We start from the raw sequence: 25,119 nt of genomic DNA, 5'->3' as shown, positions 1-25,119 counted from the left end.
ACGCTTGCTGTGTGTGTGTGTGATATGATATAGGTCAAGAGGTATAAAGCAGAGCTGAGAGATATCGCCGAGCTTCCAGACAAAAAGATGGGGAATAGAGGGAAGAAAAAGGAGGAAGGGAAAGTCTAATCGATTAATAGGTAGGCCGCTAGGTCAATAAGTTGATTGGTGTTTGATTGGTTATTTTTCTTCAAAACAGATTCCAGCCACGGTTCCTGGGTTCCCGGTTACCTGCAGGACGGTCTGAGTTCCTAGTCTTCCCGCGTCCGTCGAGTTGACGGATGCTTTCGATCTTTTGAAGGGCTAACTCAAGGAGTTCCTTCTTTCTGATGACGTCCAAGTGGTTCCGGATGCGCGGGTCTTCGCGGGCGAATCTCTCAACTTCTGCGTCGGACAGGTGGCGGCCCAGACGCATGTCGAGCTCGCGGGGGAAGTTGTAGTAGAATTCGGAGAGAAGCTCGACGTTAAGGAAGAGAACGGCCGTAGAGGTGAGCTTGTCGGCGACAACGTCGAGGAAGACCTCTGGGCAGTAGTATTTGTTCTTTTTCGAGGCGCATTGCTTGGAGCGAACGGCAAGGAGCCGCATTTTGATAAGGTCGGCTCGGTCACGGAGGAAGACGCTCTCGCGGCCTGTTTCGTGTTAGATGTGATACCAGATTGAAGGGGAAGATAACAGCAACTTACCTCGGGCCAGCAAGGCGGAGCTGAACCCACCAGCACCGCCAGCGCCGTCGCCTTCCAGGAAGACCTCGCCCTTGCGCACCTTGTCGATGAAAGACATGACGTCCTTGAGCTTGCGCCGTCCGATGGAATCTTCGAGGCGCTTGAAGGCCGTCTCGCAAGCTCTGAGTTCCTCCTTGAGAACTTTACTGACGTTTTCCCTTCCCTTGGCCCATTCCGGGTCCTCGACTTCGATCTCGAACTTGAACGGCTTGATGCAATTTTCAACTTGGTCACTAGTGCTGAAGAATCGGTCGTTCAAGATGCTATTGCACGCATCGACGATCTGCTTCTGAGCGTAGGGATGCGTAGCAAAGGTAGAGTTGGCGATCAAGCGATCGACATGGGATTGAATCGCGTTGGCGACAACTGTGGTGGCGAGTCGACCAATTCCCAGCTTCGTCAGGGAAGATGTTGAAGCATCCAGTTTGCGGTGCCAGTACAGTGACTCCGGATCAGCTTTAGCAAGATCACTGAGCGGATCTAGTTCTGGTAGCGGGGCTGACAGATCGTCGATTGGCTTATTCCAATATCTTTGCGCCAGAATGTCCATTACCCGCTGGTCAAGTTCGTTCTTCAGCATTTCGCGGACCTGAGGGCGGCCGAAGCTCTCTGCAAACGCCTTGAAAGAGTGCTTGAAGCTGTCTAAACTCTCCGCAAGATAAGACTCTGCACTTAGAGGACGATCGTTATATTGAACCTTGAACTCATAGGTTGCCTCCTCAAGTTCTTGACTGATAGCATCCCTAGTACCCGCTAGGCTTGATGCCATCGTCTGCTCGAGAACATGCATGAGCTTAGTGCGCAGAGTCGAGACACCGACTGAAACGTCCGATTGTGATCCGAACTCCGATGGGTGAGCAGAAAAATAGGCGTGCTCGTTCTTCATGATGGCTCCAGTAATATTTCCGCTGCCTCTGGAGAAAAGTGCTGTTGTTTGAGGAATCCGGCTAACGACACCGACGTAGCCCAGGCGGAGAGGGTACTTCTTGTCGGAAAGAACGTTGTAGCCGCGCTCGGGATCAACGAGGTCCATCTTCGTTATAACACCGATCGTCCTCTCACCTCTGGGATCTACCCTGCGGCTGGCTCTGAGAGCGGTAGAGTTGGCCAGGTCAACGTCTGCCGCGGAAATGGCGAGAATAACATTCGGTGCTTGGATGTACTTGTCGCAGAGGTCGGAGATTTTCTGTTTCAACTCCGGGGGTTGGTCGTGACCGGCAACTTGGATGTAGCCTGGAAGGTCGATGAGAGAGAGGTCAGGGACATGTGGAGAGTAGATAGAAAGCTGGATAGGGTCGTCGGAAACACAGTCCCTCTCTGGAACAGCCAGATTCAAATCCGTCAAAGTCCGCTGAATCTGAGAGAAGTCTGTGATCTTTCCCAACCCAAGAGCTGGGAACTCTCCGTATTCAGCTTGCGCATTCGGCGTGTTGACCAGAGTCAGCTCGATCGGCCTCCGGGTGACCATGTTAGTACCCTTCGGGAGGAACTCATGCCCGACAATAGCTTCCAGGACCGAGCTTTTACCAGAAGACTGAGACCCAATGACCACGATGGATGGGAGTGTCAGGGTATTAGACTGGCCGACGGTCTGCAGTATGTTCCTGATCTCGATCATCTTCCGTGTAAGAAGCATCATCTGGTCATCCTCCGCAATCTTTCTTTCTGACCGAGTGTCCTCCTCACTAGACTCATCGTAACCGAAAGCTCCGGCAGTAGTAGCACCCGCCGCCGCCGCACCGAGACGGCTCTCCTTTGGGCGTTTACCTCCAGGGCCACCATTATCGGACTGAGATTCTTCGTTGGGACTTATGATATTCTGCAACCATTCCGGAAGCTCCACGGCATCTGTCGTCCTTTGCCATCCACGTTGTGTCTGTTCGGCAATGCCCTGGATTTCTGTGAACAAGCTCGAAGCTGCATCTCCGGCCGTTTCCCCCGCACGTTTCAAAACATCCATAGCATAATTTCCTGCCTCTGGACGACACAAGCATTTGTTAATCACCTATCAGCAAAGTTAAGTCAAGGATCGAGCACGTACGTGTAGCTTGGTACTGAAAATAAGCTAGCCCCGCTACCGTAGCACCACCAACCATAGCAGGCAGCCGTACCAGCTTGATGGCGAGCTTAGGGAGTATCCGGGAAAAGGAGATCGCCCGCACAGCAGGCACATTGTTGTGAATCGCATTCGCACCTACCGGCCAGGCTCGTCCACGCAGTGCAGCGCTGCCATCGGAGCGAAGAAGACCGCCGGTCCTGGCGGCAGCATTATGAACATGGCGGGCCAGAAGACCGGTCCGCAACAGCGGAACAAGACGATGGGAGAGGATTCTCCCGCTCATGGTTCCTGAAATCACATACACATCAAGAGAGTCGGAAGGAGAAGGTTAGGCATTTCCGAGGCCAAGAAGCCACGGTTGGTAGACCTTCGGAGTGTAAGTAGCTTGCGGGAGGAGAGGAAAGCAAGAAGGAGGCGGCGGAGATGATCAACCGAACCACAAAATAATAATTATGCAGTCAGTCAGTCGGTCATTCGATAATCGCGGCTTTCCCGCTGCGGGTCTCGTGACCTGCGCCCGGTGGCCGCTTCACTGGCCGTATCGGGACCGGTGAGAGTGAGTCACGTGTGGAGAATGTCGCCATTTCGATAGATCCAGATATCAACTATTTTCCGTAAGTCTGAGTTATTCCTGCTTCATTCAAGAGACTCTAGGGTTCTGCAGGCTATTTGGACGCAGCAGATATATATATTGGGCTGGGTCTTGCGCTGCCCAATCCATCCTGAGCATTCAGCTGCGCCGGTGTCGGATCGAATTGTGACTGGAAGACTGGAGCTGCGCCCTGAAGCAACTACTACTAGTTTTAGCGTCTTCAGCTGAATCGGGCTCTGCTTTCTACATACTCTCTTAAAGAAAGAGGTCACCCCAGAGACAGAACTCTGGACTATATTTACTTGTCAAGTCAATACCCTCTGTATAATCGCCGAATATGTGTCGTCTCCTGGTATGTAAGCCCGATCTGTCCCATCCACGTCATACAGCCAAGCCCAAAACTGACCGCTTCTCGCCAGGTATACAAAGGCAGACATGAGATTCGTCTCAGCAAGCTCGTCACCGAGCCTAGCCATTCCATCCTCACCCAGTCCTATGACTCCCGGTTAAGACTCGTAAGTCCATCATCCTTAGCAGTACTCAAGCACGGAGTTACTGCCCACCCCCTATCCCAGACCAAAGCCCGATTCTAACACCCATATACAGGACAACCGCCGCCCAGTCAACGGTGACGGCTTCGGCGTAGGCTTCTACACAGACCCAAAACTAGGTCCAGAGCCATGCATCTTCACATCCACACTCCCAGCCTGGAACTGCGAGAATCTCGAGCGTCTAGCCTCTAAGACATGCTCGAATCTGATCTTCGCGCACGTGCGCGCAACCACAGAGGGAACCCTCTCCGACACGAACTGCCACCCATTTCAGCACAGCACGCTGATGTGGATGCACAACGGCAACGTCGGCGGATGGCAGTACATCAAGCGGCCGCTGGCCGACTCGCTCGCGGACAAGTGGTTCCTCGGCGTCAAGGGCGGGACAGATAGTGAGTGGGCGTTCGCGCTATTCCTGGACCTGCTCGAGAAAGAAGGTGTGGATCCTAGCTCTGATCCCGGCCCGGGAGGGTTCGGACAGGCGCTACTGCGTCGAGTGATGGTGAAGACGATCGCCAAGATCAATGAGTTCATTCGCGATATTCCCAAGAGACACAATGTCTCGAATGTGGAGACTCGCAGTCTATTGAACTTTGCTGTTACGGATGGACATACGGTCATCTGTACGAGATATATTAGTAGTAAGACGGATGAGCCGGCTAGTTTGTACTTTTCGTCGGGGACGAAGTGGGTGGAAGGGAAGGATAAGGGGCATTTCAAGATGGAGAGGCATGATAAGGGGGCTGATATTGTCCTGGTGGCTAGTGAGCCGATCACCTTTGAGAGACGTGAGTACTATTCATCTCATCGTTCCCTACGAAAGAGAGGCATTTTGCTAACTGATTTGCTCTAGACAACTGGGTCTCCGTCCCTGCCAACTCCATCGTCACCATCCACAAGCAAACCGTCCTGCTACACCCGATCATGGACGAGTTCTACGTCGACGATCTGAACCAGGACCGGTCTTCCTGCTACGCCGTGTCCAAGGGTCTTGTTAGCACAGCCCCCGGTACAACAGTGCAACCCCGTGATGCAGGGGTTGTCGACACCACCAGCTCCGGAGCTATCCGTGCCGATGGCTCCGCGCTGGATGCGCAGCAAATCAATCTCGCAAATAAGTGCGCTTTGTCGCATTGATAGTAGAATGAGGGCCGCTTTTACCATTTGAAATTGAAAGTAACAGTGTTAGACATGGGGAGTTACGGGCTTGGAGTTTGGCAGTTGGGTGTTCTTTCTTTTCGGGCTTATTGTTGATTATATCTTATAATATGGACACCAGTGAATTTTCAGACTTAGCTTCTCAATACTATATACTATTGTTATTACCACTTCTTATTTCACGTACAGCTCAGCATAGGGGATCCCCCACCATAAGCAATTTAAGGGGTTGTCTGAATTAAATTGCTTATAGTCATTGGCGGTTTACCGTATCATCCAGATATATCGCAACGTTGTTAGCAGGAAGAATCCCCACAAGACATTCGATCTAAATCCGCTTCACTCAAGTGAAACCTTCCGCACATCCACCGACTGCAGCAATGCATTCCCGCCAGTGACCTCCAAAGCCAGGCCATCAGAGCTATCACTCGGGAAGATGAGGTCAGAAATGACAGCCTCACCTTGTCCGCCAAACACCTCTATAGAACACGTATCCACCAACACCCGGATGGAAACCAGTCCGGTGGCGTCCTCTTGCAAATCGGCGGTATGGACGCCACCTGCGGCCGGGTCATACGAGATATCCCCACTCTGTGTTCGATCAACCGACAATGTGGCATTAGACTGGGTATACCTAATGACTGTTTGCTCCGAGGCACCCTTTCGGACGGCTAGGGATAGAACCGAGTCAGCATCGGGGTAAAACGCCACTCGGACATCGAGAGCGGTTCCTTGAATCGATGATAGTAATGTTTGGCCGGGGGTAATGGTTTGGTTTGCCAAGGTTTGCAGACTGGTGCTAATTGTGTCCAGCTCTGTGATCGGCTGTTGAACAAAGCGCTGCTGCGTGCCAATTTTCTTGAGCGACAGCGTCCGGGGAAACGAGAGCATCCCCTTCCAGGTGGTTGTAGGCGGGTTGGAACCGTAGCTGTTCATGACGGCGGCGATGATCCGCCGTCCATCGGACGCAGGCACGTTCACCCAGCTCAGAGCGCCGTCGAAATCACGTCCGTTGTCCAGCCACATGGTCGAAGGATCGACGGGATCTGCTGTAAAAGCTTTCCCGTCAAAAGAGCCCGTGAGTGCTAAGACTCCGTTACCAGTGGCAGGGGATCCTTGAGCCGGCGTCATCATCACCACCCATGTGGTCTCCCCAGTGCCGTCCACCGGGAGTTCAAACATGTCGGGGACTTCCCACCCTGTGATGTCGGACGCCAGGCCGTCGATCGAGGTGGACTTCAGGTCACTCTGCCATGTCCAGTTGATGGTGTCTGCAGACGTCCAGAAAGACAGCTTGTCTTGCCCACCATGGGCGAGAACCATGACCCAATTCCCCGATGGGGAATGAAAGAAGACCTTTGGATCCCTACTCTCGAGGCCACCAGTTATATCATGCGGTGCTTCCTGGCTAGTTGAGATGATGGGGTTGCCTTCGAATTTGGTCCACGTCGCCCCGTCATCCACACTGAAAGCCAGGCGCTGGTCCTGTGTCTGGCTTGCAGTGGTATAACCGGTGAACCAGGCTAGATAGGGAGGGTTGGTCGATGTCCCAAGGCCAGAGGTATTGTTTGGATCAGAATAGGCTGTACCGGTAAACGCTTCGATTCCGTCCTCATCCGCAATGGCAGTAGGTTTATAGGCCCAGTGCATCAAATCGGTGCTCGTAGCGTGGCCCCAGCATATGTTTCCCCACACATTGGCCGTTGGATTGTGCTGAAAGAACAGGTGCCAGGTGGATCCAATTTTAATCAGGCCGTTTGGCTCGTTCATCCAGTACTGGTCCGGTGTGAAGTGGTATGATGGACGGTAGTCATTAGACTGCGCCTGGCTGGGCAACGATAGACCCAGGCAGGTCATCCAGACCATGTAGGCAACCTTCGGAGACAACATCTTGAGGTAACAAGGCAGAACGAACAATGAGGGTTTTCGCTTGTATTCTTGAATTCCACTTCTTGTTTGAGCGGTGGAAGAATGAAGTTGTCTACTCCCACAGAAAACCGAGATATATATATACCATGGCCAAGACGCCTTTCATTTTTCAAAACTGATAGTTGCATGCTCAGCGTTGGATTTCCCCGAGATTTCTCCCACATCCCAGTCCGTTGTATAGTAGGCAGTCCACAGTGAATCAAGGTATGCCTATACTGAAGTGATGTGCGCTCGCCCGTGCAGGTCGTTATATAACGGAAGGATAATGTGCGCGGTGTCAGGGAGAGCGCATGGGGCCGGGACTGCTATGAAAGGGTAGGTAGTGGTGGAAAAAGTCCGGTCCATCCGGAGGATCACTAATCTTCGGAGAGATCACTAATCTTTCTCTCAAGGGATTTGAGGAGTTGCATGAGCGAACTCCATTCGGTAAAAAGGCGGAGATACAAGGTTTGATTCCTGGTGAAGAGAGTCATTCCCTATACTACGGAATCAGGGACGGTCAAGCCAGCTCGGCGAAACGGCCCTTCGCCCGTGACGAGTCCGTCGATCTAGAATCAATCAAGGTATCAGCAATAGAAGCCATATGCAGGTCATCTATGCGAGAGTACCTGGAGATTGCACTCCGGCCTACCAGGTCACCGGTTAGTACGGTTCACCTCAGGTGCTAGGACCCTGCCGATCTAGAAGCTGCGAAGATTCACCGAGAATCTGCAAATTCAGGCTGGTCTGGAGGAGTTGATGTGCGGGCCAAGAGTCAAACACGCCCAGTAGTACCTGCTGATTAAATTAAGGTGGATTGGTTGTGTGATCTCAGACCTTGTATGATCCGAGCTATACGCCGTACTTGTACGAGTACGAGGCGGGTGCGGAATAGCCCCATCCTGAGACTCCTCATACTAGGGATCACGGAAGTAGAGGGTTGTAGATGACCGGGTTAGCGGCATCATAAGTGGTCCGGGGTAGACCATCGTCAACACTGTAGGCGATGACTGGGATTACTGATCCTCCCGGATGGTATTTCCACTGGGCATGGTCTGCGCAACAGGGTTCTGTGGAAAGGACGCTAGAACGCCTGCTCGAGTCTAAGAATACGGTTGAAAAAGCGGCCGTAATCGGTTGCAGGAGTGGTCATTTTCGGCATCAACTTCACAGGTCCTCATATTCTACTGTGATTGATCTACAACTCATTCGTCTTGCTTTCTGTATGCAATACTATTATTAGTAGAGTTAGGTTGCTCTTAACCTAACCAGTGAACTAGTATGGAACATTGTCGATATCGAGACTCAAACTCCATCCCGACCCGCTAAACCATATATACACATGAATGAAAACCAAATGGAAAAGGGGGTAAAAGAAGAGGAAGAAATGTGATCTGCATCCCCCAACCGAGGCCATGCAAAGCAAGAAGATTCGTTGGGCACAGAAGAAAAGAGATTATATATCCTCCCCAGAAATATTAGCATGCTTGAAATACTTCATCCCTACCCAAGCAACCACCACCCAAACCCACGACATAACGGCCGTCAACACAATCAACGCAGGATAATATCCCACAATGGGCAACGTAGGATCATCCTCCAGCTCTGGAGGGGCATATGGAGTCTCTCCGACATCCCACGCCCAGCTCCAAACACCGAAGCAACTCCCCATTCCGACAACGAATACCAGCCACGTCACAATCAGTATAATCCAACCCCACCATTCTGTCTCCGAATAGTCCCATACCATCTCCGAGGTGCTAGCAATATCGGCGGAGTGGGTCGCTAGGGGTGATTTGGCACGGTGGAATGGTTGATAAGCCGTCGAGTCGGCTTGCAAGGCATAGTATGAGTCGGAGCTGGACGAAGCGGTTGGGATGTGGAGGCCGGTGGTGGTTGTTGCGGCGGCAGCGGCAGCGGCAGCAGCAGCAGCGATAGCGCTATCTGAAGTATTGGGATGTGGGAAGGGTATGATATCTTCGTCGTCGGTGGTCATCTCATCGCCGAGGATGCTTTCTTTGGATTGGTTTTGCTGACGATGCGAGGAACCGGCTGCATGTCGGGTTCGCTGCGGTGCGTCCATAAGCGTCCACGTAGAATTATTTCCTCCACGGTCTGAGTGACCTGATCTGTTTTGCTGAGGAAGGGTATCACTATCCGGAGAGGTTGGATCGGCAAAGGGGCGTAACTGAGGATCGGAGGGAGGGAGAGAGGATGAGGATGATCCTCCTGGTAGGGACGGTTGTCCGCTGGGATTGAAATCATCTCCACGCAGCACGTCCACCGATGGCCTTGGGAGTTTCTTGTCTCGATATTCGAACCGGGTGCCCAGCAAGGCGGTCTTCCGTAGGGAGCCCCTTCTTTTGCGCGTTCTTCGGTGTTGTTGGATCGCATTCGACATTGCCCTTCCACCTCGCAAGCCGGAGCTGAAATCGCTGGCGTCGTCTCGCTCAATGCCCGAATGGCTTCGTTCCGGGGCGTTCTGGGTCGCTTGGATCATTCGCAGAAATGAGAGGCGCGAAAGCAATGAGCCGGACGAGTTGCGCTTGTGCCCGCTGCTTGCGCTCCCCGAGCGCACCCGTCTCGAGAGCTGATCATTGTTGTCCAGCGAGAGTGCCGCACCTTTGCCGTCGCTTGCATCTTCCATTGGCGCAAGCTGGGCGCGACTAGCTGGCGGTTAGCACGCCCACATCCAAAACAGGGGAGTTAGAAATGTCGTCGGAGCTTCTTCATGAGCAGTGGTCAGGTCAGGGACGGGGTTGAACGGGGGTGGTGGGCATCCGCGGCCAAGAAAGGGTCCAGGCGGTCACTCGAGAAATTCCCGGTCCCATTCTCCACCTCCCAACTCTACGGAGTATAAGCAGAAAGAATTTATCCACAGCCACGGAGCGGCTTGTAGGTATTAATAGAAATCGATGGGCCTCGACCTTTGCACGACAAAGAATCAAAAGAGTAGTATCGTAGTGGCCCCTCCCCCTCTTCTGGCACAGTAGCTACTTCTACAGTTACGATGGAGCGATTTTTTGCCTTTACTTCAATAGTGACCATGCACTAGTATCCTGGTATAGGGCATCCAAGAGCAAGCCTCTTGGTGTTCACGAACAAAAAAAAAAAGGTATAATATCCGAAACGCCAGTAACAGGGTGTGATCAAGACTGGGAGATCACGCTCAAAATATCTGGTATCACAAAGACGAGGCTCAGGTACGGGGAGAAAGCGTAGAAACCACGAAACATCACACACTAATCGATAAGAGATCAATATTCATTTGTCACGAATTGACCAAAGAAACGGAGGAACATGGCTTCTCGATCAATGAAATGAAAGAAAGAGCGCGCACAGCCTTTAAGCATAAAGGCTCCTGTGCGCAGGTAGAAACAGATATAGAGCTCTCGGGCAAGCCACTCATACATACTTAACGAAATACGATACAAACTGGGAGAGGCGATAATTTGGACAATAGACCAAAGACAGGGCTCGAGAAAGGCACGATAACAGAAAATACTTTTGGTTTATTCCGCAGAACGCTTGAACGGGAAGCCCAAGAAGCTTAGCCTTTGATCACAGTCACGCACATTCGTTCAAAGAAAAGAGCATATGAAAAGTTTGACTCAACAAAGCGGATTTGGGGTATTGGGTGTACGATAACACACAAATTTCATTTCAAAAGGAAGAGTTTGAGAATGGGAGATGCGCTTAGAAATCCACTTAGTCGGGGCTGTCATAAAGTGAAGAAAGGGGAAAAATTGGAGAGGAAGAGAGAAACAGCGAATGAGAAGATTAAAAAAAGGGGGTGGAAGGGAGAAAAAAAAACACTTCCGCTTGTCGCTGTTGCGGCTGCCAGCAGCGATACTACAATGTCTGTGTTGGCTGGCATGCAGTCGCGAGGATTGTTGATCAACGGCTACGCTTGGTAGCCGCCGAAACCATTTCCAAAGTTGGCATTGTTGGGCTGGTTCCAGCCGGAAGTAGGGGTGGCTTGACCACGGCCATAGCCAGCATTACCAGGGACCTGGCCATAACCTTGGCCAGCCATTCCGGACTGGTCCCATCCTCTTTGGGTCGGAGTAGGGCCTGTAATCAAACATATTAGCGAAAGGGCGCAGAAGTTTGAGAGTAGAGGAGAGTTTACCTTGGGGAGTCATGGGAGCGCCCGGGCCGCCGTACTGGGGAAAGTACGGGGTTGGGTTGGAATTGAATCCCGAGTTGCCCTGCTGACCGGGAGAGAAGTTGTCGAACTGACCGGTAGGAGGACGGTCCTTGCCCCACTGTGACGGTTAGCAAGGGAAACATATCAAAAAGAACATGGGAAATAAACGGAAACATACACTGCACTTCAGGGGACGGCCATTGACATTGTAGCCATTCAGCTGGCAGATGGCCATGGCGGCATTCTCATGCGTGTCCATCTTGATAAACGCGAACCCACGGTCGGCCTGCAGACGAGTTTCGATCACATAGCCGAAGTTCTGGAAGAGGGGGACGAGATCGGTCTGCGTGGTGTAAGGGGTCAAATTACCCACATAGCACGTGGTCTGCCACTGTGGGGTTTGCTGGACGACCATGTCGTAGCTCTGGATGCCGTGGGTAGGGAAGTGGTGATGACCGAAGGCTGTGGTCGGCGTCATGCCCATGGCAGCCATGGCCTGCTGCTGGGAAATGGAAGGCTGACCCTTCTGGTTGGCCCAGTTGCAACGAATCGCGCGGGAGCCGAGCCATTCCCCGTCCATAGAACTCAGAGCCTTGTCAGCGTCAGAGCGCTCGCGGAAAGCAACAAAGCCATAGCCACGGGACCGGCCAGTCTTCATATCCCACATCACACGAGCCTCGGATACCGAGCCGAAGGCAGAGAAGGCCTGAAGAAGCACCTCATCGTTGACTTCGTTGCTCAGATCTCCGACGAAAATGTGGAAGTGGTTAGAGGTATCCTCCTTGTTTGTGCTGTTGGACTGGTAGGCCCAGTTCACACGAATTTCCTGCAGAGATCGTCAGAGGCAGTCCGATACTATGCATATGTACGTGGGCTTGCATACCGACTGGTGGATGCGACGTCCGTTGAGCGTCTGCATTGCTCTCTCGGCGGCGCCCGGGTCGTCGAATTCGACAAAGCCGTAGTTGTAACCTTTACTGTTGAACTTCTGTAACAATTAGCATGAGGAGGGGAGTCATGCAAGATATGAGCGGCTGCAGAGCAGCTGCAGCGGCAAGATTTAAACTTACGTTCTTGTCCGGAATAATCTTGACACTGATGACATGGCCAGTCGTTTCAAAGATCTGCTTCAAGATATCCTCAGTCACCCGAGGGTCGAGGCCACCAACATACAAGGCCCTCTTGTTTGGTTCAGGGGCAGCCCGGCGTACAAAACCACCAGCGCTGGTCGGGGACATCATATTGCCGGACATGGGAGAGGTAATGGCGGTCGGGATGGGGTTGGTGTTCTGAGGAATCACCACAGGCGGGCGGGGAGGCGGCGGCATGTGGGAAGGATTAGCTTGACCATTGCCCTGAGACGCATCGTACTGCTGGTTGGGAGCAGCAGCAGAGGTTTGGGGGGGAGGAGGGAGGGTCGAAGAGGTGGAAGCGGCAACGTTGTCGGCCATTGTTGAGAGAGGTCACGAGATGCAAATTTACAGAAGAACCGACCGGTCAAACGAGCACAGAATGCAAGATGAAAAGGGACGACGAAAGCGTTTGACGAGACAGTGGGAGGATGAGATGCAATCTTTGATGACGGGGGAGGCGATGCAGGCGTTACGCAGTCAGAATTAGAGTAGGCGAAGGCGGAAAACGACGCGGGGATCGAGACACCCAGGTCGAAGATGGAAACTGGCAAAAGCGCTAAAATAGATCATACAATGGAGACCACGATACGGGCGGTAGCTAAAGCGGACGATCGCCGTCAAGAAGATGACGCTGGAATGCTTTTCGAGAGGATGAGGGACGACTCAAAACACACAACACAACGGGGAGGTGTTGTTTCTCAACCAGCCCCAACAAGTTGAGCGAGGTGGCAGTAAAGAGCTTCAGATTCGGGCAGCCGAAGCCGGGACGGAGGTGTTGTTTGAGAGCAAACGCGACGGTGGAACAGAGAACGGGAGGGAAATGAAACAGAGCAAAGAGGAAAGGAAAAGGGAAAGAAAAACAAAGGGAAGAGGAAACAGATGCACACGGGCTCACGAGCTCGACAAACACCTGGCGAAGGGAGATGAAGATGGGGAGGAGAAGAGGAAGAGGAAGAAGGGAAATGGGGAAAGAAACAGGGGAAAGAAAAGCTGCGATGATCTGACTTGACGGGAAGTTTGACTGGAGAGCAGAACGAGGAGTTTGGATGGTCAAGAGCCGCTCCGAGTGGGGAGGCGCGCTAGGCCCTCTTGCGTTAGTCCTCCCTTGACGGGCCTCGTCTTTGTCCAGCAAAGGCGCTTAATCTCCAGTGCTTCTTCCTCCGCCATCCCATCCTCTTTGCCAGTTCCCTCCCCTCCCGCCTGACCTGTTGTTCACCTGCCCTCACGTTGGACAAGCTCTTGTCGCGTCACTGCTATTTTGGTGTGTCCGTTAGCTTGGACTGTGTTTGCGCGACTTCCCTGCGCTTCTTGCAAACACCACCCCTCCCCCTACTGGCCCGTCACGACTCTTCTGGTCCAATTGGTTTTCAGGTACTGCCGTCAAAGAACCCGGCACCCGCTCTCACGGACCTTCTGAAACCGTCCACTCACACCTATCCGTGCACTACTGGCTCTTATCGCTTGTTGATACTGCTGGGGAAGGGTCTTTATTCTGAATCACAGCGTCAATACGATCAAGTGCACAGCTAAAAGGCCATAATAACCGCCTATCTGCCCACTCCCTGCCCTTCAAATCTAATACTTCTATAACTATGGCGGCAACAAATTTCTCCAATCCGGACTCTCTTGACGTTCTGACGTCAATGGTCAATCAAACGGTACTTCTTTATCCTATTAGACCCCCTTGCAGTGCAAAAAACCATGTTCTAACTTCTAATAGCTCATTGAGACCGGCCGCTTTTTTAAAACTGGGGGTTCCATGCAGTCCAGGGCCCAACTCAAGCGTTCAATCCCCACTGCGCACGAGAAATTTCAGAGTGCTCTAGATAATCTATCTGAGCAAATCGTAAGCCAAAGCAGCTTCATATAACAGTTGTAACTCGTACTAACCGTGAATAGTTCATTGCTAAAGCTTTCCTTGAACGAGACTACGAGGCAGTCCAAGCTAAAAAAGCTGCCCTTCAGCCCGTTGAAGATGTTGTTATGGATGAATCGACTGTGAAGGCTGAACCAGAGGCGGCACCACAGCCTTCTGAACAGCCAGTGACCGAAAAAGACACTGTCGAGCCCAAGGCCGAGCCAACTGACGATGCTCTCGCTCCGAAGCCCCAGACCGACGCAAATGCTAGCCAACCGAACTCCAGCGACCAGCCTATCAAAGCGGAAAAGCCCGAGGAAGGTGCCGCTGCGGTGGCTGCAGCACAACCCGTTTCTGCGTCAGGTGACTTCAACTTTGATTCCATGCTCGCTGATAATTCCGGGACCAACGATTTCGACCTGAACTTGGACTTTGGAGATGATGGCGTGGGAAATGACACTTTCTTGTCAGGCTCTAATCTAGTCAATGTCGCCAGCAGTACTAACCAGGGCAATGGGGGAGATACCAACCAACCAAGCTCTGCAGCAACGGCCTTGCCTGGGACTGAGAACACCCCTGCTCCTGCACCGATGGGAGGGGATGCATTTGATCTTGAGCTACAAAAAGCGGAAGCATATACGACCCAGGCGGGTCCCTCAGAGGAGCAGCCGTTTGATGGACAAGGTGGCGGTAACATGGAAGATGTCATGGCACCAGGCGAATCTAGCTTCGACGATCTGTTTATGGAGAATGATAATTTCGGAGGCGATGGAGCTGGAGACGCTAGCTTATTAGATGGAGATGGGTTGGTCAATATCAACGACCTCGATGACAGCTGGTTCACTTGATCCGAACGTCACTGGAGATATGGACCAGCCACCTTCGCATAGACAAAAAGCAAACAGCTATATGCTAGTCGGGCGATAACATTCCAAGCGAGATGACGAACGTCTAGAACAATAACATCGTCAAGGAAGGCGACTGCTTCCTTCTACGATTCAACTTTAGGGTCACCGTCCACCACCGATGAGGCACACTTCTAGAATGATCAACGCAATCAATCTGATGCCAGTTTCTACGATTACCGAGCCGCCAATCGGCAAATCAGACGATCCACCCTGTAAGGGGGGGAATGGGGGATCGGTACCTACCTGGCAACGGAATGACGCAAGGCACTCCGAAAGTGGAGGAATGTACGGACCGGGGCACGGCGGAGCTTATCTCAGTCGCAAACTGACGTGAAGGCACTTTCAACTTTAAGCCCGATTAGCTCTTCTGTGAAGTTGTTCGTCCGGCTTGGCTTCAGTGCAGCTAAGCTGTTTCCTGCTAGTTCAACCTCGGATTATGGTCCCAATAGTCTGGCATGGCGATGTTTCTTGTTGCACAGATAGGATGGGGTTAGTGTCTGGTCCGACATCAGCCCTTAACCGCCATGGATTAATTGGCCACTTTCTGGGGCTTTTCATAACAACCGACAAACGATCTACATTATGATGCTGCCTACGGGTAAATTGTAGTCCTTGTGTACAAGTAAACAAAGAGTGTGTTGAAGTCAATGTAAAGTCAGGGTTACCCTGTGGTGATGTCATTCATGTGATGATAAGACTTGTGTGGAGAACATCATGGGAAGCCGGTATTGAGGATCGAGATCGTCTCCAGACTGTCAGAGCGTGGTAAGCTGAAGGCCTGGAAGGTTTCGCGCTGACTAAGAGCAGGTGAAATTGTCCGGACTCATTGACTGACTCATAGTCCACTCGATCTCGTTACTTAAGTTAATTAGTTACAGTGTGGGCTGACAAGCCGACTGACAAGCCGATTGAAGCCATCAAAGCTGAAATTTCTACCGTATATCCGCATCTAGGCGATCGACTACTTGGAAGTAGAAACAATAGGTATTTGCAAGGCATTAGTCCGGACCAGACTCGGAAGTACAGGTTGCGGTGGCGGCGGCGGCGGCCACAAACGAGTGTGACGGCGAAGGCGACTGTGGAACCGTTCCCGAGATCAGGCCATGGATCTGGAATTAAACTTCTGCATCCATTCTTCAAGTCGGAACGTGAAATCGGGAACGGTGTTGGCGACCCGACGGGAGCCTGAAGGGAAAGTGGTTTGACAGTACTTGACTGAACCTGGGAGGCAAAGATGGGAGCCATCCACCAGATGAAGAGGGGAGAGAAAAAGAAAACAGATGCCCCATTCTTCTCCCCCAGGCAAGCAGAGCAAGGCCAGGTCAGCCGGGAAAGGCACACCAAGCCTCAAACTAGCCAGAGATTAGTCAAAATCCTTCCCGTCGCGTCCCCTATGATATCACCAGCACGGCCAAGAATCCCCGCATTGACAACGAAACGCGGCAGCCTCGCAGGAAGCTTTGGGATGTCACGAACTGTGTCCCGGTGGATCTGACCGCCTCATATCCCGGTCTTTTAACTGGGGTTAAATTGGGGTTATATTTACACACTTTGAAGGAGGGGGGAAATGTATGTATGAAGTCAAGGGGACACCGGCTATTCCTCCTGATGATGATCCTGAGCGAACAGATAGACCATCTTATGACCGAACTTGTTTGGTCTCCAGGCTGTGCCGGAATACCCGCCTCTAAAGCCTCAGAGTGCGTTAATTCGGCCCCCGGGCACAGCAGATCAGACGTCACTCCCTTGAGTCCCTTCAGTCATGGCCGAGGCCTGGGCCCCCTCTTTTGACGCTAACGATCCAGCTAAGAGGGACAAAGTACCATCGAAAGATATCTTTAGTCTAGGGTGTTCTTTTTCCCTCGTTCCTGGACGCGAACCGCACCACTGCCCCGTCTGCTATCACATGGGAGAGATGGAGGATAGAGGAAGAGAGACAGAGAGACAGACATAACCATACCATCAGATCAAACCCATACAGACAGTACAGACAGTGCACTGGAGAATACCCAGTAGTAAACATTTCCTAGCAGATGGTCCACACATCGTAAACGCGCATCGGGTCCGACGGACTGACAAAGCGGTTGAGGCCAGACCTTCCATTGTAGATAACCAGAGTGGAATAGCCCGAGTAGTTTACCAACGTTCGGTGGTCCTTTTCCCATGGCGCCCATGTTCGTGCGGCAAGTCTGACCGCGGGTGGAAAAAGATTCAAGTTCAGCGAGGAGAAGCGCAATTCATTGGAGACTCGTCGAAGGCAACTTGCGGATCACCGGATATGACTGAACCTACCGACTTTCCCCCTCCATCCGCGTCATCCTCTTTGCTCATGCTCTTGTCCTGTTCCAACTTGGTTCAAGTAGTAGTCGTCTTCCTTCCTTCTTCCCCCGCCGGTCTTGCATTTAAGTATCTTGTGCCCAAGGAACTATATCCGCACCGCCTCATTCTTGTCCGTGTCTGTGTTGTCATTGATGTCAATGCTGCCCTTTCGCATGACTCTCCCCAGTCAATGATTGACTCTTCTTTCGCCCCGACGACTTACTTTACTTGCTCCTAACTCGCCCTACCCCCAGACAATCCATCCATCATCCCATTTGGGTCGGTGATTTTGGCTTTCCCCCCGCATCATCGACCAATCTGGCCTGCTTGACGCTACTGAAAACGGTGATCCCTTCCTTCGCGTTGAACGCTTGATTACTAGGGGACTTTCACTTCTGCTGCGCCGCGGTGGACGTGCTGCTCCTTGCGCCGTCGATCATCTCCCAAACTCAGAAACGATCCCAACCCGAAAAGAGGCAAAGCAAGAAAAATTAAAAAAAAAAAAATAAAAAATAAAAAATTGTAACTTGGGGCCAGGAAAAAAAAACGAACGAAATTAAGGACAGGGAACTGTGACTCCATCCCCAAGGAAAATTCCACTGGTCGCACGACTCGCTGCAGCTGGGGACTGTGCGTAAGATTCCACCTGAACTTGAATTATACTTCTCCAAGCCCAGTGTTCTGTTCTACTCTCCATTTCGGTAAGTCGTCGATTCATCCTAAAACGTGCTTGCTTCTTTGCTGCTTTATTTTTTTTTCTACGTTTTTTTTCCCTTTTACCCTTTGGCCCTGCTGCATTCCTTTCTTCCCTTTCTCTCTCTTTTCCTCTTCTCTTGTCTCCTTTTCTCCTATCTTCCTTTGTTACTCGTCTACTTCTTACCTTGCGTCTCCCTTGGTGACATCCCTCGCAATCCCGTGTAATATCTCCCCTCTATACATCCGCATACTACATCCATTCTGGGTGCCTCACCTGCGCCTCTCTATATCCGTCTTACCCGTGGTTGAAATTCAGCCTATCCGGACATCCGGCAGTCATCTTTTTGTCTTTCCTCTTTTTCCCTTAGGGCCTTCATCGCGTCTGCCAAATAATGCTCGTCGATTGGTGCTTTTCACGATGACGACTCACATCTCCCATTTAGAACAGGATTTATCCGGTTCCGTGACCACTACAACTAGTGCGGTCTCCCACCTGTCTTGTGGTGCCCCCGATTCTGTGCCAATTTTCCACAGTCTCTTGAGGTTTCGCTCCGATCATCGTCGGTCTCTAGAAACTTCGAGTGTCGTTGGCGACGACACTGTTGCGGTCGAACAAGTTCCACGGCCAGGCCATCGGCGGCGCGCGTCCATACTTAGCAAGCTGGCGGGTCCGCGGGAAAACGCAAAGCGATTCCTCCGCCTGGGGACCCCTATTATCCACCCGACTACCACGCTGACGCCACCCTCTCCCCCAATGCCCGACACACATCGCCCTCGCCCGGTGTCTGAGATTCTTTTGTCCCCCGATGATGCACAAATGCTTGCCAGCACGGGTTTGAGGACGGGCAGGCTGCGCTCCCACTCTTCGTCGACCGTGTCGGCGTCCCAGTCTTCCCCGATTTCGGCTCAACCGGCAATCTCGGCGGCGGATCCATCGGTGCCGTTTCCCACTCTGCGCAATGAGAAGATCGTGGCGACCGGCAGTGGGATCACTGTGGGTGTTGCGCTTACCGAACCCGTTTTATTTCTGCAGGGATATGATCAGAATGATCCCAGCACGAAGAAGTCTGCTATCTTGCGCGGACAGTTGCACCTCAAAATCACCAAGAGTGTCAAAGTCAAGAAGATCTCCATTTGTTTCCGCGGACATGCTCAGACGGATTGGCCGGATGGTACGGACCCTCCCATTGTTCCCTTCAGGTGGCGTCATCACTAACTCTTTGTCTCATGTAGGAATCCCCCCCAAGAAAGTCCACTTTCACGACAAGAAAGACCTCGTCACACATGGCGTCATGTACTTCAACCATGGAGATACTGCGCTGATGCAAAACGACTACGGCGCGCACTTCTACCAGCACGCTAAACCGGTGACGTCGGTGACGGGCAAGGATGGGCCGACCACAAGCACCCGGGAGTTGCTCGGCTCGGCGACCTCGTTGGGCCAGCACGGCCAGCTCACGACCAAGGACCTGAAGCGCCTTTCCTTACAATCCAACCATTCGCGCAGTTTTGGCAAGAATGATGCCCCGCCGCCCCCGGTGCACACTCAGCGCAACTACCGGTTGTTTCCTGTCGGCGATTATCTGTATAGCTTCGAATTTCCCATCGATGGATCTCTCCCAGAGACGATCAAGACCGATTTGGGGTCTGTTCGGTACGATATCGAAGCTATCGTGGAACGCGCGGGTGCATTCCGTCCCAACCTGCTGGGTACGTTGGAAGTGCCGGTCATCCGCACGCCGGCAGAGGGCTCGTTGGAGCAGGTCGAGCCGATCGCCATCTCGCGAAACTGGGAAGACCAGCTGCATTATGACATTGTCATCTCGGGGAAGTCATTCCCTCTCGGATCGCAGGTTCCCATCGCGTTCAAATTGACGCCGTTGGCGAAGGTCGAGTGCCACCGGATCAAGGTGTATGTGACCGAAAACATCCAGCACTGGACTGCAGACAAGAGCGTCCATCGGTTCCAACCCGCGAAGAAGGTGCTGCTTTTCGAGAAGCGCGCGGACTCGGCCAGTACCAGTACCTACCCCGGAAGCTCCATGCGGGTGACGGCAGGTGGCGGCATTGACTGGGACCGTCGCGCGGCTGCTGCGAGAGGCGAGGAGATTGTCGATCGCAACCGGACCAACCTCCTTGGTAATCTCTCCAGCGACGCGGGGGTTGGACCGACTGAGATGGAGTTCAACGTTCAACTGCCCAGTTGCCAGGAGATGCGGAATCGGGATGAGTCCCAGCGGCTGCACTTCGACACTACGTATGAAAATATCCAAATCAACCATTGGATCAAGGTATGCTCTCATTCCATCCCCAGGATTCGCCTAGTACTAACAGTTGTAGATTGTACTGCGTCTGTCCAAGGTTGACGAGAGAGATTCGGGGAAGCGAAGACATTTCGAGATTTCGATCGACTCGCCATTCCACCTGCTTTCTTGCAAGGCTACACAAGCGAATATCTACTTACCCGCATACACCTCGCCCGACTCGGACCCGCTGCCGCAGGCTCAAGAGTATGAGTGTGGTTGTCCGGGGGCGCCGGCCGTCAGGAATGGCTCCCGGAACGGCTCCAGCCGACAGTCACTGTCTTCTGAACGGGAGGAGGCGCCACTCGGCGGCGCAGTTGCGAGAAGCTTCACCAATGGTTCCGGCGGGCTGGCTCGACCTCCCCAGGCGCATCTGGCGGATGAGCCCACCGATCGAAACCCGGCGCCCCGACCGATGCATCTGCTCCGGGCGCCGTCGTTCGCACCGCCGGCCTTTGAAGAGGTCCCGCCGCCACCTCCACTCGTGACGCCTCCCCCGGAGTATAACACCATTGTGGGGGATAACGATCGAGAATCGGTGCTGCAGGACTACTTCTCACGGCTATCCTTCTACGAGGAACATGCCGATGATGATCGGGGGCGCGGACGAGTTGACGTGCCTCTGACGCCAGGGGGGCGCGTGAACCGCAGCATGGACGTCCCACGGGAGTGGGTGCGTCTAGAGGAGTCGGCCGTCTAAGCGACGAACCGGCATTTACGACGCTAATGAGGATTGTACTTTTGTTTTAGAGGACGGTGGGAGTTTGTGATACAATCGGCGTTTGATCCTTCCGGAGCAACGTAGGCTGGCTCTGTCTAATTCATTCTGTCTGGACTTGGATATGGCGCCCGAGGGACTGAGGGATGTATTTGTGGCATTTGAGCGATCTCCTCGTTCCTCGACTATATACATATTGTTTATATTATGTTTAGATACCAGCTGTGAGATACAGCAGATGCATGGACTTATGGATCTACTACAGTTAATCCCTTGCCTAGAGTATACTCTAATACCCGTAGTACTACACAAAAGTATAAACCCATTTGCAGCAGCGGTGAATGCTCAAAGTGACAGACAATAGATAGTCGATAGATAAAGATAATGGAATAAAGGTGGTGACGCACCGCCCGCATGGAGCTGCCTCTTTCGGCTGGCCAATAATCGTGCACTTGTCCGCTTTAGTAAAGATTACGGAGTGTTAGTTAGATAAAGTATCTGATTTAAATTGACGCCATCATCACCTGCATTTATTGATCGGTACCACCTCGTGCTTATTCTCCTTGCACGAAGATTGCTAGGATACATCATATATTATATTATATCACATCAGTCACGTTCTAGTATACACCGCTTTCGACAGAAACCTCAATTCAAGCGGGTTGCTTAATTTGGTACTTATTACCGCGAAGATCTGAGTTGCAGGTATGTTACTACTACCAAGTACAATAAGTATATAGTATCTTAACTGATTGTTTGAAGACAAGTGAAAGAAGAAAAGGAGAATGTCCATCGAAGTAACAAACCTCACCGAGGCAGACATCCCCGCCGCCATTGAAATCATCCAGACGGCGTTTGCAGAGGATCCGTATTTCAAGTGGGTGTTTGATGCTGAGAATGTAAGTCTATCACTCACTTACAGATATCATGCCGAATGAGGTAGACATCTGAGGCATGTAGATGATGATAATGGCAACATGCTAACCAAAGCTCCGTCCGACTATCCCAATTACGCGGTCGGTTGGCCGGTATGGGATTTCTTCTTTATTTTAAAATGATTCAGTTCAACAAGCAGCGCAATTACGATTCTCTAGCTGTGAGATGTCGCTGGGGGATTAACAATGCCATCTTTCAAGTTGCGAAGGATACATCCAAAGGAGGTAAAATTGTCGGCGTCTCCTGCTGGCTCCCACCACACTCCCCCCACACCGCAGAAAGCTGGTACAGCTGGACGCAAAACTGGCTTCTCAGCTGGCGCCAGATGCTCAACAACGTGTGGCATCTCGGCCGGGGCGGACTCCATACGAACCGGTACTGGATCTGGAAGGCGCGACAGCATGAAGCGCAGAGCCAGATCTGGGATGATCCCAAGGGATACTATTTCTGCAATATCGTGGCGGTGGACCCGGGATGTCAGGGTCTCGGGGTCGGGAGGAAGCTCTTTGAGGCGGTGACGGATCGGGCGGATCAAGAGGGGGTGAAGTGTTATTTGGAGAGTTCGAGGAATGTGCCTAATGTGCAGATTTATGAGAAGATGGGGTTTGATATGAGGATGGAGATGGAGTGTCGGGATGGGGAGGATGTTTGTATGGTGAGTTCTACTATCACTTCTGAGAAGTTGATGCAGGAGGTGGCTAGTGAGACAGGAAAGTTGCATCTGGCTAACTGTGGCAGCTTTATTGTATGGTTCGTGAACCCAAGTGTAAGTCGGAACAGTGAGAGGGGCGTGGCGTTATCCTAGAAACTAGATGGTTGTACTCCGTACTCTGCGGCGACAGTGAAATACTTCATAATCGGGAAAATCGCTCCATTGAACCAGCCATTTACCTCCAGTTTGGTATTCTTTCAACATCATGGTCATAGGCTCGAATGCAATCAGGCAGTGTCTTTATCCACGGCTCTGTGCGTGATGGGTGATGTGATGGATCACGGTTCGCAATAAGCAAATCTAGAAAAATATGCTCTTTCTTTGAATTCTAATGAGGTCATCTATAAGAGATGCTACTGGCTGGCTCACATATTGATCAGCTCGTCTTCGAACAGTCACAATGGCTAGACAGGTTATAGTATTCCTCGCTTCTGTCGCGCGGGAGTGGTCATCTCACTAGCCTCACTGAGGGAAGGCTAACAACAGGTGGACTACATTGACTCGGTTGGCAGACTAATGTCCCTTATCCTCATGGGCGTGGCTGATTTCGGGAAAGAAAGAAAGGGAGTAGGATTACGAAGCTTGACACTACGGCAGGAGAGAAGAGAAAGCGATATGTCATACAGGATTAAGTGGATCTAGGTACTGATCCCAGTAGACCGAGAGCCTAGAGCATACTACTAAGCAGTAAGGTCGAATCATGGATAAATTGAGACACCTATTGGCCAGATGTACGAAGTCATCTGTTGATTGGCTGGTCTGTATACACGGACGATCATTAATCCTTGTGCCGAAGGCTATATCCATCACATCCCTTGGAGATATCACACTCTCCATTATCACATCTCCCTAACACACCATCTTCCTCAAATCATGGACGACTCAACCCATCAAATTCGCGAACGCATTATTCGCCAGATTCGTGCGGTTCTTTCTGAGTTTCCGGCAGATGTCGGGTCAAGCACGATACGAATACTGGGTGATACTCCAAATAGTAAACTTGATCCTCAAGATTACTTAAAATCCATACGTCCATTCGTTTCAGAGACTGAGGAATGCCTCAAAAAAATTCACCCGGACAATGAGACTCGTTTTGTTGCTGCCAAAATCTACCGCGGGAAGCACTCATACTTTATAGTCGACGTCAATAATACAGAATATGATTATGAAACTGCCCATGACTGCAAGACAGTAATCCCCGTCTATGTTCTTCGTCTGTCGAAAAGACAACCTACGATCTTTCGGAAACGCGAGCTGGATGAAGATATTGCGAAGGTTCTCAGGAACATGCACAACCTCCATGGTCAGGACCCTCTACCTTTGTATGATAATCATTATGATGTAAATCTTTGTTACCCCAACCCGCGCAGACCGGAGTATGAGTTTTGAGTTAGTCTAAGGATTGTCTATGCAGCTGTGTTGATGTTAGAGAGTATAGTTGTGGATGTATCTTGGTTATAACTATATATACTAGGTAGGTTGTAAGAAAACTATTGATATCGATAGGTGATTGTGTGTTGCTCCCTTGTCATGGTCGTATCAATCAGGCGATCTGGTCATTTTTTAGCATTTTTTACAACCCTTGTATAACATTCAACGTGATTATTTTCATCTAGTAATAATTCTACGTAGTCTGATGCGGTAAGTAGTAGTAGTAGTAGTAGTAGTAGTAGTAGTAGTCAATTGACACCTCAAGGCAGCCATGCAGCGAGAAGAGAACCTAAGGCCACGCTTTAACTCAAGCCAGCATACAAAACCAAGGCACACAACTCCATACAGTGTAACAGATCCGTTTGAGCATATGGTGCGACAGGATGAGACGAACACCCAACACCACACCTGTAACAATATCCAGTCAGCAGCCTACTTCTGCCTCGGATTTAACTACTAGCTTGGTGTTGTGATCACAAGTTCACAACAACGAAAGTCAGTTAACATGTAGCTGAATTTTCAGCAGACTTTAAAATTGGAAACCTCGTGATTAAGTGGATCATCGATGGACCATTTAGAACAGAGCATGTATATTGATCACGAGTCTACTATTCCCTTTCTCTTTTCTTTGCAAGTTGCAGTATTCGGGTTTCTGCAGTAAAAGCCCCTTATTTCCATTCTGGGCTAAGAACCCGGGGAAAAGGATCCACGGATGATCCACTTATTTTCCCTCTTTGTTCGTCGGCTGCTGCTGCGGTGCGCCCGTTGCCAAGTCTGTGCTCTTTGCTGGATGTGCTATATATTGAAAGGATGCATTAGGAAGATACACTCATCTATAAATAATACATCAGTATTATCATCTACACAGTTATAGTATGTTGTTCTAAAGTACCCCGTAAGTATAGTACTTCTACTCTGTAGGTGGTGGATACCATCGAGTCAGAACCCAATGATCCGCCGTTTC

At 51.4% G+C, this 25,119-nt stretch overlaps 9 protein-coding genes across 9 annotated transcripts; 5 read left to right on the top strand and 4 right to left on the bottom strand.

Annotated features, from left to right (window-relative positions):
* Positions 1-190: 190 nt before the first annotated feature.
* On the bottom strand, positions 191-3,065 carry ASPBRDRAFT_122719 (dynamin-related GTPase MGM1; the record flags this gene model as incomplete). The annotated part of the gene is made up of 3 exons (XM_067617539.1): positions 191-630; positions 685-2,700; positions 2,765-3,065. 3 exons carry the CDS (start codon positions 3,063-3,065, stop codon positions 191-193), a joined length of 2,757 nt encoding a protein of 918 aa, XP_067481005.1.
* Positions 3,066-3,711: 646 nt separating this feature from the next.
* Positions 3,712-5,062, top strand: ASPBRDRAFT_28945 (glutamine amidotransferase subunit DUG3; the record flags this gene model as incomplete). Its single annotated transcript, XM_067622582.1, has 4 exons — positions 3,712-3,726; positions 3,794-3,889; positions 3,981-4,713; positions 4,779-5,062. The coding sequence occupies 4 exons, from the start codon at positions 3,712-3,714 to the stop codon at positions 5,060-5,062; spliced, it is 1,128 nt and encodes a 375-aa protein (XP_067481004.1).
* Positions 5,063-5,242: 180 nt separating this feature from the next.
* ASPBRDRAFT_515404 (glycoside hydrolase family 32 protein) lies at positions 5,243-7,321 on the bottom strand. Its single transcript, XM_067626745.1, has one exon. It carries the CDS (start codon positions 6,971-6,973, stop codon positions 5,423-5,425), a length of 1,551 nt encoding a protein of 516 aa, XP_067481003.1. The 5' UTR covers positions 6,974-7,321; the 3' UTR covers positions 5,243-5,422.
* Positions 7,322-8,153: 832 nt separating this feature from the next.
* ASPBRDRAFT_41465 (PIG-Y family protein) lies at positions 8,154-9,796 on the bottom strand. Its single transcript, XM_067624579.1, has one exon. It carries the CDS (start codon positions 9,636-9,638, stop codon positions 8,448-8,450), a length of 1,191 nt encoding a protein of 396 aa, XP_067481002.1. The 5' UTR covers positions 9,639-9,796; the 3' UTR covers positions 8,154-8,447.
* Positions 9,797-10,895: 1,099 nt separating this feature from the next.
* On the bottom strand, positions 10,896-12,592 carry ASPBRDRAFT_28942 (nuclear and cytoplasmic polyadenylated RNA-binding protein pub1; the record flags this gene model as incomplete). The annotated part of the gene is made up of 5 exons (XM_067622580.1): positions 10,896-11,065; positions 11,124-11,259; positions 11,320-11,967; positions 12,025-12,129; positions 12,212-12,592. The coding sequence occupies 5 exons, from the start codon at positions 12,590-12,592 to the stop codon at positions 10,896-10,898; spliced, it is 1,440 nt and encodes a 479-aa protein (XP_067481001.1).
* Positions 12,593-13,866: 1,274 nt separating this feature from the next.
* On the top strand, positions 13,867-14,980 carry ASPBRDRAFT_194673 (uncharacterized protein; the record flags this gene model as incomplete). Its single annotated transcript, XM_067620780.1, has 3 exons — positions 13,867-13,932; positions 13,995-14,120; positions 14,174-14,980. The coding sequence occupies 3 exons, from the start codon at positions 13,867-13,869 to the stop codon at positions 14,978-14,980; spliced, it is 999 nt and encodes a 332-aa protein (XP_067481000.1).
* A 3,010-nt stretch (positions 14,981-17,990) lies between these two features.
* Positions 17,991-21,313, top strand: ASPBRDRAFT_41462 (arrestin family protein). Its single transcript, XM_067624578.1, has 3 exons — positions 17,991-19,227; positions 19,289-20,346; positions 20,396-21,313. Exons 1-3 carry the CDS (start codon positions 18,474-18,476, stop codon positions 21,056-21,058), a joined length of 2,475 nt encoding a protein of 824 aa, XP_067480999.1. The 5' UTR covers positions 17,991-18,473; the 3' UTR covers positions 21,059-21,313.
* Positions 21,314-21,624: 311 nt separating this feature from the next.
* ASPBRDRAFT_41461 (GNAT family N-acetyltransferase) lies at positions 21,625-22,897 on the top strand. The gene is made up of 4 exons (XM_067624577.1): positions 21,625-21,781; positions 21,839-21,975; positions 22,140-22,667; positions 22,751-22,897. The coding sequence occupies exons 2-4, from the start codon at positions 21,862-21,864 to the stop codon at positions 22,793-22,795; spliced, it is 687 nt and encodes a 228-aa protein (XP_067480998.1). The 5' UTR covers positions 21,625-21,781; positions 21,839-21,861; the 3' UTR covers positions 22,796-22,897.
* A 683-nt stretch (positions 22,898-23,580) lies between these two features.
* Positions 23,581-24,301, top strand: ASPBRDRAFT_41458 (uncharacterized protein). Its single transcript, XM_067624576.1, has one exon. The coding sequence runs from the start codon at positions 23,598-23,600 to the stop codon at positions 24,111-24,113; it is 516 nt and encodes a 171-aa protein (XP_067480997.1). The 5' UTR covers positions 23,581-23,597; the 3' UTR covers positions 24,114-24,301.
* The last annotated feature ends 818 nt before the right edge of the window (positions 24,302-25,119 follow it).

Source organism: Aspergillus brasiliensis, assembly GCF_001889945.1.
Source record: "Aspergillus brasiliensis CBS 101740 unplaced genomic scaffold ASPBRscaffold_4, whole genome shotgun sequence".
In the NCBI taxonomy this organism is placed as follows: Eukaryota; Fungi; Ascomycota; class Eurotiomycetes; order Eurotiales; family Aspergillaceae; genus Aspergillus; species Aspergillus brasiliensis.
The sequence above is the reverse complement of the archived record's forward strand: the minus strand, read 5'-3'. Positions and strand labels throughout refer to the sequence as shown.

Coding starts and splice junctions, on each gene's coding strand:
- ASPBRDRAFT_41465 (XM_067624579.1), bottom strand. CDS start 9,638: ATGGAAGATGCAAGCGACGGCAAAGGTGCGGCACTCTCGCTGGACAAC.
- ASPBRDRAFT_41458 (XM_067624576.1), top strand. CDS start 23,598: ATGGACGACTCAACCCATCAAATTCGCGAACGCATTATTCGCCAGATT.
- ASPBRDRAFT_41462 (XM_067624578.1), top strand. CDS start 18,474: ATGACGACTCACATCTCCCATTTAGAACAGGATTTATCCGGTTCCGTG. Junction 19,228..19,288: donor TCAGACGGATTGGCCGGATG/GTACGGACCCTC, acceptor TGTCTCATGTAG/GAATCCCCCCCAAGAAAGTC. Junction 20,347..20,395: donor AAATCAACCATTGGATCAAG/GTATGCTCTCAT, acceptor TAACAGTTGTAG/ATTGTACTGCGTCTGTCCAA.
- ASPBRDRAFT_41461 (XM_067624577.1), top strand. CDS start 21,862: ATGTCCATCGAAGTAACAAACCTCACCGAGGCAGACATCCCCGCCGCC. Junction 21,976..22,139: donor GGGTGTTTGATGCTGAGAAT/GTAAGTCTATCA, acceptor AAAATGATTCAG/TTCAACAAGCAGCGCAATTA. Junction 22,668..22,750: donor ATGGGGAGGATGTTTGTATG/GTGAGTTCTACT, acceptor TAACTGTGGCAG/CTTTATTGTATGGTTCGTGA.
- ASPBRDRAFT_515404 (XM_067626745.1), bottom strand. CDS start 6,973: ATGTTGTCTCCGAAGGTTGCCTACATGGTCTGGATGACCTGCCTGGGT.